The sequence below is a fragment of the Crocodylus siamensis genome, chromosome 12 (assembly GCF_052110815.1).
Source record: "Crocodylus siamensis isolate JL-2025a chromosome 12, ASM5211081v1, whole genome shotgun sequence".
Classification (NCBI taxonomy): Eukaryota; Metazoa; Chordata; order Crocodylia; family Crocodylidae; genus Crocodylus; species Crocodylus siamensis.
The window spans coordinates 29462370-29476090 of NC_143406.1; the positions used below are offsets into that span (position 1 = coordinate 29462370).

The 13721-nt window shown below is 39.4% G+C and overlaps 1 protein-coding gene across 1 annotated transcript in view; it reads right to left on the reverse strand.

Annotated features, from left to right (window-relative positions):
- Positions 1-13721, reverse strand: part of GRIN2A (glutamate ionotropic receptor NMDA type subunit 2A) — a 364506-nt gene that overhangs the window by 130788 nt on the left and 219997 nt on the right. The window contains exon 4 of the mRNA XM_090023699.1: positions 7194-7786. Coding sequence (XP_089879825.1) covers positions 7194-7786 — 593 coding nt within the window. The remainder of the gene's footprint in view (positions 1-7193; positions 7787-13721) is intronic.

Here is a 13721-nt window from a genome sequence, read left to right on the forward strand (position 1 = left end):
AAGTAGACCTCTAGTCAAAGCAGTAATATGATTAGAGTCGATTCTACTGCAGACATAGGACCTAGGGCAGTGGCATTATTTTGAACATACTTTGAGAAGTCATACAAAGAAGCAAATGAACAGAACATTGATGTCTCAGTGACCAGTTCTCCTCTTGCCTCAGAGATACAAGCCAGTCTTTTTGGTCTTTGGAAATTTGAATTCAACCAGAACGTAGTTTTCCATAATGCTAAACAGTATCAGCTCCCTCTCACTGTCATCAGCTGATTTTATTTTCTGATGGTTTAATGCTTCCAGGCTTCACAGTCTTTGCAAAAATGTGCTTATCTCACATGGGAATCAAGCCCTTGTGTATCAAGCTCCAGTATCAATTCACTGCAATCAGAAGGTGCCGGTACATGTGCAGGGAAGCTGCTCCAATATGCTGTAATTACAGTGTGCTAATTAGTGTGATCCAGCCAGCCTCCGCATCTTGTGTATCAGCATCCCCGCACTTCAAAATGGTGACGGGGAGCTTAACTTCAGCTCATTTGACAAGTTTTAGTTAAAGTGCCCTTGCTGCCATGTCCACGTGTAAGGATGTTGATACATGAGACATTGCGGTGCTTTAATTGGAGAGGTTCTCAGAGCCGCTCTAATTGAAATATGCCCTCCCACCCCTAGAGAACATGCAAAAACACCCAGTACTTTGATGACAGCTTTTAACAGTGTCAGATTAGCTCCTTTTATTTTAATTTGAGTCAGGCCAAGTTGCAAATGGATGTAATAGTTAGATAAATAACCTATTACAGTTTGTGAGGATTTGTTCATTTCATTAAGTTCTGTCAAAACAATGGGGATAAACAAACATATTATTTAATATGTGCATGAAAATGTTTTGTTGTTTAACTAATTTTCTATGAAGCTAAATGCTTTTTAACCAGTAGCATAGTTAGTGTTTTGTATGTAGACAAAATATGGCTGGTTATATATTTTATTTACAGTATACAGAAGAAAGGATCTGGCTACCACCATGGTCACTGCTTCTCTCCACTGCCCAACTGCAGCACATGTAAAGCCCCCTGTCACCTGTCTGTGGTATAGCATGGGCAAAACCCAGTGCCACTGGAGTGTTGCTTAAACTGTCTCAGTCCAAGGCCTCAAACCAGCCCACAGGCTGTAGTTTGCTAATCCTTGAACTGTCATACCATTGCACCCCTCATAATAGTTCCTTTTGTCAGTGCTTTTAAAACAGACGTCTAAACAGAAATGTTAAGCGTAACTGCTACTTTTCTGCACTGATGGCTAACTGTTTAATTAAAAGCATGAATGAAGACTAAGCCTCCAGGTGTGAAGTGATTATACAGATTCTGGCAGATCTTCAGACACCAAGTATCATAGGTGAAGCCCTCAATTGAATGCCAAACTGCCAGTCCTACCAGTTTAATTTTTACAATCAATTCAAGTGTGTCCTGGATGATTAAAAAAATTATTTCAGATGAGCAATGACTGGAGAAAATACACTGCAGTGTACATTTTCCTAATGGCAGGAGATGGATTAGAGAACCCAAGTAGTTCTTCAGGTCCTCTAATTTGTTTGTGCGTGGATGAGGATTCCTGATTGGCAGACAGGGTATAGTAATTCATCGATTTGATTGCTATCCAATGATTCACCAACTGTAGATCACCTTTGATAAGCCTACTTTAAACACTAAAATATAGATATTAGCATCTCTTATTAATTCATAAACTCTAGTTGCCCCCTTCAGAAATAATGACAATGAGCTCAGAAGAGTGGTGTTAATCAGGTTGAACTGAACTGATTAAACTCTTATCATGTGCTACCAAAAACACAGCTAACTACCTCTAACAGCCAAACAGAGGCTGAAGAAGAAAACATATTCACATAAAGACCACCTCGTGACTGGTTTGCTGGTAAAGCCGTGGTAGCCAGTGGCAGTAGCCAGTTGCAATTCTACAGATATCACAAAGCAGTGGTCCTCAACCTTTTTGGACTCATGGCACCCCTCACAGGACTTGACCCCATTGTCTGTTACTTCTGTGAATTGAGTGTCACCCAATTTCAGAAACTAATTTATATATCACAATGCTTACCTCCTTATACAGGGGCTATGTAGTAAGGTTTGGGGGATTTTGTACAGCATCAGTTTCCTTTTATCAACCCTCAGCTCCCCATATTTTCCGAAAAAATAACTAATATTTATATCTCCATTTTCACCCTGTTACATTCTTTAGTCTAAGGAGAAAATCATAGGCAGTGGAAGGCCAGGGCGAATGGGCTTAGCTGCCCCAAATGCAAGGCAGTGGGCTGAGCCACAGGGCAGCCTGGCTGCAGGCTCCGGGCTGCTGCAGCAGGTGGGACAGGAGGGGCATACACTCAGACATGCAGCCAGGATAGCAGCCAGCCATGATCATAGCTCCAGTGTCAGGGGCTTCAGTCTACTATGTGAAGGGGAAGGGGCTTGGAAGGGGGGGGTGAGATCAAGGCCCCCACAGTGCAGGAGTGCGGCAGAGGCAGGGGCAGTGGCTGGTGTTAATGGGGCCCCAGGGTGGGTCATGGGACTACAGGACCCCTGGGGAGCTCATCCAGGGATGTGGGTGGCTCCCACTTCTGCGTACAACCTGGGGAAGCAAGAGGGGCATGTGCCTCCCTCCCACTGTTGGTGAATCATTGTATAGCACAGGGTGGAGGCAGGATGCTACTGTGGACTGGGTTCTGCACCCTCCTGTCTTTGCCCTGGGAGTAAAGCGATGCTATGTGCCTGCTGCCACCAGACTGTGCCCTGTGTCCTGCCTCCCAGCAGTGTCAGGTACATGGCATTCTGCATTTCTCAGGGCAAAGGCAGTTGGGTGTAGAGCCCAGACTGCCTTTTCCCCATGCACATACCAGGGGGTCACATGCACCCCGGGACTCAGCTGGGGTGTGTGCAGCAGCAGAAGCCCTCCACACCCCTGGACGAGCCTCCCAGGCTCTGAGTGTCCCACAGCATACTCCAGAGCCCCATTCACCCCAGCCCTTGCCCTCACCGTGGGGGCCTCAATCTGCCCCCCTGCATCCCTTCCTCATGACATACTTACCTGTTGGGGGGCACATGTGGGCACACGCACACACACACACATGCAAGTGCACACATATTCAGCCCTCCCAGATAATATTTTCTCCCTCCACCTATACAGAACATGTTCTGCCATCAAACTTAGAAGCTGGCCATTAATATACTGGTGGAAAAAATCATACTGCCTTCTTCAGCCTCCTCTAACAAGATGACATGAATACACTGTTGTAGATGTTTTAGGCATGAGTTCTTACGGCCTTCTGTCCAAGACCTTGTAAATCCTGAAAAAGGGCATTTTCCATGTCTAATGAATTTGCTGAATTACAAGAATGTAGTTTCAAATAGTTATAACAGCAACTCCCCCCCACCCCACCCCATACACACACACACACACACACACACACACACACACACACACACACACACAACAGGAAGATTTTGGTTTTAGGAAGTTAATGTCACCACCATTACTTTCCATTTTGCTTTAATTGATATAGTAACTATTCAAAACACTACTTAGAAATAACAGTCTTCATACAACATGCAGGTACTGTCATTATAAATCTATTGGTCTATGTCAAGATATCCTATATCTACAAGAGTTTAGTTTCTATTTTTTGCTGAACTGTGTGTCCAGCACTACATTAATCTAAGCTGACTGACTTGCATTATTGGGCTGGCATATGGTTTTGATCAACAGCCAAGATGGACAGAGCTCTGTGCTGGAGAAAAATAGAGAAAATTATCACAACAAATGAAAGTGGACTTAGGAGAGAGTTGTGCTCTGGAACTGTAGGTTCATATATGCAGTCTGGTTATCCTGATTAATACAGAGAGAAGCAACCATAGGTCCACACTTCCTAAAATAGCAAGTGGCCCGATGGCCAAGGGAGGCTTGAACTTGATTTGTGGCCCAAGTCCTGAGTACATCCTAAACTGACAGTGATACCAGGGAATAATAATAACTTCTTAGCTGGAGGAGGATTTAGCCTATATTGCACAATTATAATCCCCATGGACTGATATGGACCAGCTATGAGGAATTTCAAAGCAGATGTATAAAGCCTTTGCGATAAACTGAGAAAAAACTGTGTGATCATGTAGCATAATAATCCATTTTGAATTGTGAGCTCTGTTGTTTGTTTTAAATCTAGCCCAGTACCAAAGTAAAAAAAATGCTGAAATCCCTCATAGCAAAATAATTTAGTAATTGGTGATTTATATCAGGGATTCATCCGATTCATGTTGTTTTCCAATAGAAAGCAGACCCAACTGTAGTTCTAGCAAGGCAGCAGGGTGTGTGGCATGTATACTGGCCTGGGAATCCAGAAACCTGGGTTCTGTTTCTAGCGTTGTCACTGATGTGTGATCCTGAACAAGCTGTTTCATCTGTTTCTCTTCCTAATATCTCACTCATGTATTAATGAAAGAATAAATTATTCTGGGCTTTGGCTTAAAGAAGGTGTTAACAAACTGCATGACAAAATTAAATTTTAAGTTTTCACAAAAGCACATTGCTCTTTCCAGTATGTATCTACTTTAGAAAAGCCAAACAATGTACATTTGAAAAGCTAGCACTGCATGAGATGTCTGAAGAAGTCTGTAAGAGGCTGGTCTGTCCTCTTAAAAAGGGACAGCCAGCCCTGTTAACAGCATTCAGCTGTGGGCTTTTGGTAATGCAGGAGTGTCCCACTGGGAGTTAAAAACTCTGGAGGAGAGAGCTTGGGAAGAAGACTGTAAAGGGACAGTCCTAGAAGAAGCATTAAGTGATGGCTGCAGCTGCCTGCTGCATGAGGATTCCAGGCTGCGGTGCTGGGCGTCAGAGCTAGAGAGCTCCACATTGCATGCCGGTGACCAGGCAAATGGGTTTTGATTGTTGGCTTATTTCTCGATTTGTTTGTTACCTATGAACTATACTATGCCACTTACGAGGACTGGCTGGGGTGCTTATAAGAGAGCACAACCTCCTGCTGCAGACAGCAGGCTAAGACATCCACATACAAAGTCCTTTCATGAAAGCCTTTGGGATGTGAAGATTGTGTTTGATCATTTACAATGTACTTCTAGTTACATATTTAGAAGTCAGTTTTTAATACTGTACATGATAGATTACAGCTAAAAACTGTAAACTGAACTGACCTGAATTGTAAACTGAATCTGTTCACTGAAATCTTTACTGAGTGGAATAGGTGCAAAATTCTAATGGGGAAACAGTGATATTTGGCTTAGCCCAAATATATATCATGCAAGCAATGAACTAAGTGGCAACTGACATTCCATTACGTATCGTGTATACTGCATTTTTCTGAAAATAATCTCCAGTGCTGGGTATAATATTTCTCTAGTGCTGAACCGTCATTTCTGAAGTTATTGGGAGCTGGGAGCTTAATACTAAAAAGTGGGAAAGTAATAGGTTGTGTCAGCAGGGAGGAGAGGAAAAGTCACAGAGTGCTGAGTGCTAGATAATTTCCTAGCATCTCTTTTCTATTTATTTATTTATTTTTGTATCAAAACTGTATTTATTTTTGTATCAAAACTATGTAATTCTAAATATTACAGTTGTAATTCCCTTCATTATCAGAAAAAGAAAATAACCACTATTTACATGTGATATTGTATTTAGGAATTTAATCTAGAAATTCTTCCCCTAACTCCTCAGTTTCCTAATATTTTCAAGAACAAACAGTTCTTGAAACAAGAAGCAACTCTAACAACTTAGCTCTTTCATCCATTTGTGAATCTTTCAGAGTGCAAATGTTGATTATTTGAAAAGTATTCAATAGTTTACACAATTACATTGCAGTTATAGATAGCTCAAACTATTTTCCATGACTAGTGCTTTGAATGTTGTATTATTTGTGCTGTATGATTGCTGACTCAAGCCAGATGACAGGTCTTGAAGGTTTCTGGCCTCCTCCCCACCAAACCCACAAAAGAGTTCATAACAGACAAGACATATTTCTAACATACTTGTAAAAATACCTCACTGAACACCTGTTTCCAGAGAGATGTTTGCATAAATCTCATGCAAGCACAGCCATCAAACAAAATGCATCTTGACTATTATAGAAGTGATCTTTCAATTTTTAGTCAAACAAGCATCCATGAATATTATCTTATATTTACTTAGCTTCCTTGATCCTGAGGCATTCCAGTCATATATACAAATTCCAGTTCTGGAGTCATTTTACCTACCTCTTAAACATTGCTATCTCCACCATGGAAAACAAGCTGTTTACCTGCATGCAGCATCATTCATTATACAAACACTGAAGTACAGGTAGTGACGAATACCAGATCTGATTTGAACACAGGAAATTTAGGAAAGCAATACAAAGGCAAAATTGTCAGGATTTTTGTTTACTTCTACTCCAGTATCTACCATAAACCTAACTCAGAGTAAAGGTCACCACTGTAGTGTTTGTATTGACCAGAACCAAATGTCCTGTTCCTATTTTAAGACTGATGTAAGATATGTCTATGCCAACTAAAATTAATTCAGACCTCTTTTTTTACAAACGTGTTCAAGGTAAAATAGAGATAGAGATAGCACAAACTAGTGTAGAGTTCAGTTACTACACATCAATAGCTGTCCAAACAGTCTAGTACTTCTATAGTTGGAAACATCACCGCTTTAATATTTAAAATATTGATGTACTAAGAATTGAGAAATTAGCTTTGCTTCAGGAATTAATGGAGTCACACAGCCCCAGTCTAGTATTTTGATAATGTCACCCCTGTATTATATATGTTTTGAAAAATTGTTGAAATAATCAGCTAGATTTTATTAAGATCAAATGTCTTACCCCAAACACCAACCAACCTAGTACAGAGACCTAATTTCTGAAGATACCAGACCTAAGGGAGCGGCACCTCTCCACAGGAAAGAAAGTCAACTGAAGTGGATGTGTATGAGTTGTTGTATACCAATTTAGCCTTTCTGCAGGTTCATGTGGACATCTCTAATCAACATTAAATAAAGTGAGTGCACCATAATTTAAAAATAGGTTAATGGGAATAATAAATAGGTGCTTTATTTTACTACAGGGAACTGGGTTGGTACTAGAATGAATAAAAAAGGCCAAGCCATGTAAGTACAATAAAAACCACAAAAACATAAGAAGCAATAAACCTTACTTGTGTAGAGTGTGAGATGGACGTTCATTCTTCTCTAGTTGCCCATAGCAGCTGGTTTTTGCTTCAGGAATGAAGGAGTATTTTTCCAACATAGTTGATGCAGCTGTGGCGATAATCCCAAGGCCATCCCGTACTCGAGCTTCTAAACTGTAGTCCCATTCATCATATGACACCGAAATTAGCCCTGACGGAAATTCCTTGGGAGTGATTTCCGTGTTCCCACTAACCAGACTGGGAACTATCCAGAAAAAATCATAACCTGTAAGGCCCAGGGAACGTGCCTCATCTAGGATGTAAACAGCTTCATCCTTAGAACAATAAAGCAGGATAACAGATGAATGAATTTTCTTTAGCTGAATCTGTGTCTTAGCATCTCCAAAGGCAGTATCAAGTACGATCACGTTCTGCATGTCCCAGCCCACAAAACTGTTTTCCACTGTGGTCTTGATGATATTTATAAAGTCTCGGTATCCAGGAAAAGTGCTGGTCACCAGAGAAAAGACATGCCAGTCATACTCCTGCATGATTTTCAGCATGACAATGGCTTCCTGCTGGATAGAAGCCCCAAACTGGAAGAATGTGGACATCGTATCCTATAATAGCAAAAGACAGTGAAAGATTACTATAATTGGATTGATACACAAAGAAGAGCATCTCTGTCTCAGTTATCTTAAGGTCCATTACGGTTATCTGTCTAACTTACAATGACTGTGTGAAGTTCAAAAATTTTTCTGTATAACATTTTTAACCATAACCCAGAGAAATGTTGTTTCACGTAGTCAGCAAATCTGATTGCCAGTAAGTGAAATGGCTGATTACATCTTTTAGGAAAATGGCACAAGCAGCTAGTTATCTACACAGGAAAGCTCTGAAAGCATGGGCAAGTGAAGTCAAATTCATATTTATAAATGAACCACTAGAACACTACAGAATGCTGCTTACTATTAAAATGAATTAACTTCAGCAGGCTGCTTTGAACTAATCAAATCGTATTGTGAAACAGCATAGGCCAACTAAATTCTCATGGTTTATTAATCCATCAGAACTGCACATGCTGTCAAGGCATGTACCAACCCTATACACAAAGGGCTAATTGGCAAAGGTGCTCAGGTCTTACAAATCAAATCAACTTCAGGGGGAGCTATCACCACCTCTGTAAAAACTTGTCTGTGGCACCCACATAGTCTGTTAACTATTAATGACCTCATATTTTTATCACTCAGCACATTGTTAATTTATAATGATAAAAATAGTCTAGAAATGTATAGAAAGAAGTGAATTTGAAAAAGAGCTTTCAATCTATAACTTGTCTCCCTGTGTGTTCTCATGGTAGACTCAACTGCATTTTGTCACTGGACTCGCTTAGATTCTTTTAAATTTTCAGACAACATTTTATGTAGCATAGTTCAGTTTGCTTACATGTTCCTATTGCAGTGATTCTCAACCAGGGTGCCAGGGCGCCCTGGGGTGCTGCAAGATCCTTTGAAGGGTGCTAGAGGAAGTGTGAAGAACTAAGTGAAGTTTGAGGATATAAACAGGTAAGGGCAGGCTCAGGCTCTCCCTGCCTGACTGTTCCCCCACCCTCACTAACCTCTCTGCAAGGACCTAAGCACCATAATAAATAAATCAATTTCTGAAATGAGGCACTGTTCAGTTCATTCAAGTTACAGGGGGTGGGTGCCTCAAGTCTAAAAAGGTTGAGAACCACCGGCCTAGTGTTTTTTGTAACACCTATTAAAGAGCGATCTCCAGCATTCACTGCAGAAGTGCACATTGTGGCATTATCTTTAATCTTAAAGAAACACCATAACAAGAAGGAAATATGACTACATCCTGCTTACCACCAAACAACGTCAAGGTAAACAAACTAATCCAACTTTTCTCTGAACCTAATCTGCATAAAATGAACTGTTCCAAACAGGAGATTTTACCACACCTTCAACTCTCCTATGAAATATGAATTTTCATAGTTTCATAGTTTCTAGGATCGGAAGGGACCTGAGCAGATCATCTAGTCCAACCCCCAGCTATGGCAGGAAACAATACTGGGGTCAAATGACCCCAGCAAGATGTTCATCCAACCTCCTCTTAAAAACCCCCAGGGTAGGAGCCAGGACCACCTCTCTTGGAAGTTGGTTCCAGATCCTAGCCGCCCTGACTGTGAAGTAGCGCCTCCTGATATTTAGCCTAAACCTGCCCTCAGCCAGCTTGTGACCGTTATTCCTGGTCACTCCTGGCAGTGCACGGAGGAACAGTGACTCCCCCAATGCCCGCTGATCCCCTTTCATTTCTACCCAGGAGAACTTTTACAGTCTCTTCTCCTATTGCTGAAGAAGGGTGTTTGTGCCCAAAAGGTTGCAATTAAAGAGATTTTTCTGCAAAAAATCTAGTCAGTCTAATAAAAGATATCACCTCTACCAGGAGTCCTGATTCTTTAATCTTGGAGTTTCTCCCATGTGCCCTCTCTCTCCCCCCAGCCCCGCCTGGGTTGCTGGAAGGGCCCCGTCACTCGTTGCCCATGCTAAATGGCCAGGAGGCAAAAAGCACAACAGTTTTCATTTCCTAACCATGAGGCCCAAGCAGTGAACAATGAATGATTGACCCTTCTACCAATCTGTGCAGGGGAGTGCATATAAGAAACTCCAAGATTAAGGAAGCTACTGCATTGTGCACTTCAAGCACAAATTCCAGAGATCCCTACTAATAAATGGCTGACACATCATTATACTATCCTATTACTAAAGCATGCATTATAACATTGTACTTATTTTTATTTTATTCCATGATTTGTACCCAACTAGTATCTGTATAATTTCCAGACCGTCCTACATTCATGTTAGAAAAGGTATGTTACTGTTAACATTAAAATCATGGAAGATTCAAGATTTCTTCCAATTAATCTGAGTTTAACTGTAGTTTCTGAATATAGGGTCTGAAAATCATTGACTATTTGGAGAATTACTGTAAATCCAGTAATCAAATTTAACACATTATCTGTTCTTTCTTGCTTTTCAGATTCCTCAACTATAATGTATACCTGTTTTTATCTGTGATGTGCCCAGATGCAATGCAAAGGACATAGTAAACAACAGTGTTAAATAAATAGAATCTTGTACAATATGTGAATGGACTTGAAAATGAACTTTGTCTTATTCTCTCATTACAGTGTAATTCTATGCACCATTTATGGCTACCACCATAATGGAATTGTTCTGCCAAGAGGGGTACACATGCCCATGCCATTGGTAATATGGATTCTGGGTGCCCAGAGGAAACTACAGAACGCTGATTTAACTTGAACCTTTAACTTTCAGCCACAACCCAGAACTGGTGGGAACTCACATATAGATATGTCCCTTCCTAATGAGCACACAAAAAATAAGGTATGCTGCAAGCCCTATATTTTGACCAAGAGCAGTCACTGTCACAATCACTTTAATGGCCAAGAAACAAACAGCGGATGTGACTTAACTAAAGGAATTTGGCAAGATAAGCAAAAAGATAAATGTAGAGCTTTCTCCTTTATAACATGTCCAAAATCAGTTACGACTAAAAACATTTAGAAAAAAAAATACATTGCCATTTAAAGGAGCATTGGAAAAATATACTATCTAAAAGACTGCTTAGGGAAGTTGTACAAATCTCCCTCATGATAGGTTTTCAAGAGGAGGCTGGTTAAGCACTGTAAGCATTGGACAAGAAGGATTTAGGAACAGCATTAGAATCTCCTGCAATAGAGTGTGCAGGGGAATGGACCAGATAACCGCTGAAGTCCCTTTCAAACCTATGATACTAAAGTTCACCTCCATGTTAGAAGAGTTCTTGACATGGCCTTTTATAAAACTTTACCCAGTGATATTTTGAATGAGCAATCTGCAAATAATACCACCCAGTGGTCTGGCTGTTTAAAACAGTAAGTAAGTAAGTAATGCAAGATTTTCCTGCAGAGTTCAGTGAAAATGTAAGCACAATTATTCTGAGCCAAATCCTCAGGTGGGGAAATTCAACACAACTCTCTGGCCTTCCTTGATAAGACATGATTTATCCCAGCCAAGCAGCTGATCATGGGAGACTGCAATGATTTTGAAAAGAATGGAAGAGTATAGGCAAATCACTTGCCTTAAAACTTTTTCTGGTGCTTCAGAAAGTAGTTGTGTACATATATGGAAAATATTCATAAATACCCCAACAGAGTTTGGCAAGCAAAGGAAAAAAATATTTTGGTAAAAAACCCCCAGAACTTAGATCATGGAAGAAAATGGCAGTCTCAGTCCAATAGTCCTTAAACATGCAAAGCTTCCTGAAATAGAAAGATCTAGTTCAAAAAACAGTAACACAGAAATATTCATTTGTGGGTTTCAGTTGTAAAAAATGTCACATTCCTCTTAGGAATACTATTATTTGTTCCTCCACAATCACTTGCCATAGGCATAGTGATGTGTTATTCATAGGAAGCAGGCTTGTTTTTCTACACTTGAAAGAAACTCCAATAATTTTGGTAAAAACTATTTTATATTTAAATTATTATCACCAAATATGATCTAATTAAATATCTGTTGAATTAGCAATAACTGTACTATTCATGGAAGTTATTTTACTGGCAACAAAATACTGAGGTTTTAACATATTTAATGTAACTGTGCCCCTTATCTCAATACAGGAAACATTGGTTGAAAGGTGAAATACCATAATGCATTTCAAATAAGCAAAATTTTCCTCACAACAGCATAACTTCTCAAAAGTAAAAGACACTCATACTCAGCGTAATTTCAAGTCTCATAAGCTTCATAACAATGAAAAAGCAAAACCATCTTTGAAATGACTTCAAAACTTCAAACCCAAGTTGTTTGTTTAAAATGTATTTTAAGTTCTGTTGTTCATACGAATGCTCATAGAAATATTTTGTATCAAAACTATTCCCTTCAGGTTTCAGATTATTAATAATTATTAAACTTTTAATTTGATCATCTTTTTTTTGAACTGTAATACACAAAAATTTGTCAGTTTAGAAAGAAAAGAAAAAGGAAAAGTATTCAAAAGTTCCAATTCTAATGCACAGAAATGTATTCTGGCAAGGCACATTTGTGGTTATCATTCTTGTGGAATCCTTCAGTGTAATGTATTAGAAAGATTGGCTACTATGTACCATATCAGTTCTGTAATTCTGAGTATTATGATTTTTAAAACTACAAACTTCATCTCTACCTATCTGCAATGATATTTATCTTGAAACCTTATCCTCGGCTCTTTTTCAGGACCACTAATAATTTGTTGGTTTTCCTTTCCTACGTGTTATATCAGTTCTATGAGGCAGATTTTTCTTGAGTGAAGTGTCACTCAATTTCTGTGTTTCCTCTAGAAGAACAGTATTTCTTAGTTCTTCAAGAAAGGCTGAAACAGGTAGTAAGTTATTACAAATAAAGATTTGTATCTGAAGCTGAATACTATTAATCCCTGTATCAAATTTTAATGCTAAATCAGTACCAAATATGAAATAATGATCCACTTATTAGGTAATCTAAACTTTCTTAATCTTATTCACTTAAAAAGTGAAACAAATTATCCAAAGGGGGAAAAAACAAATTGTTACTGAAGAGTAGTTCAAGCAGCACAAAGGAGGAGGATTTTATTTATTATTATGGATATTATGGATGATTATTATTATGAGATTACGCATAGAACTTTATGTACTTTCCCAATTATTTCATATTTTCCTCTCTCTCCAGTCTGATGGGAAAGTTATACTGGAAACTGGAAAAAAAAAATCCTATTTTCTATGATCGGTATTTTGCATTACATTTCATAAAACTTTTCAAGATCATTTTCTGAGCCTAATTAGTGATTTGCAAACCTGAAAAATGGTCAGAGAAGTCATGTGTTTAAGTAGGTTAATTTCATATGAAAAGCACAAAAATATTAGATGACTATAGCCTGTATTAATATACAAAACATCATAGTTTATGTAAAATAAGCTTAACCTTTGTCCTATTTTATCCAATTATTTCAAATCTAAGGCCAGGTGCAGATGTTACACTTATTGTATGTTATGCATGCAGAAAGCACTGTACACCTGTAACAAAACCCATGGTCAGGGCACACAAAGTGCTATAAAAATGGCATATCCCACTCTAAGATAATCCTGGATGGATGTGATATCAGACTTCAGTGCTGTAGGTCAGAGCGCCATAACAAACATCTGTACCAGATCCCATAATGACTCATAACAGGTTGCATTCTGCAAGCAATCCATGAGGCTTTTCAGCACCCTGCTCACCCCCATCCCTCCCCACCCCCACCCCCCTTACAGGGCAGTGCTCTAGCCTCAGCCAGAGCTTATCTGGTCTTCCTGAGCACTGTCCCGATTCCCATGTCCTCCATCCAGTTAAAATAAATCCATCTGTGAAGTTGTCAGATTACTTACTAGAAGCTTTCTCACCCTATCGTAGGTATCACAATCACTTTTGGGTTTGTCTAAGTTGTGTTCCTGACTCATTTGCCATGTCTTGATATTGTAAGAAGATCTCTATT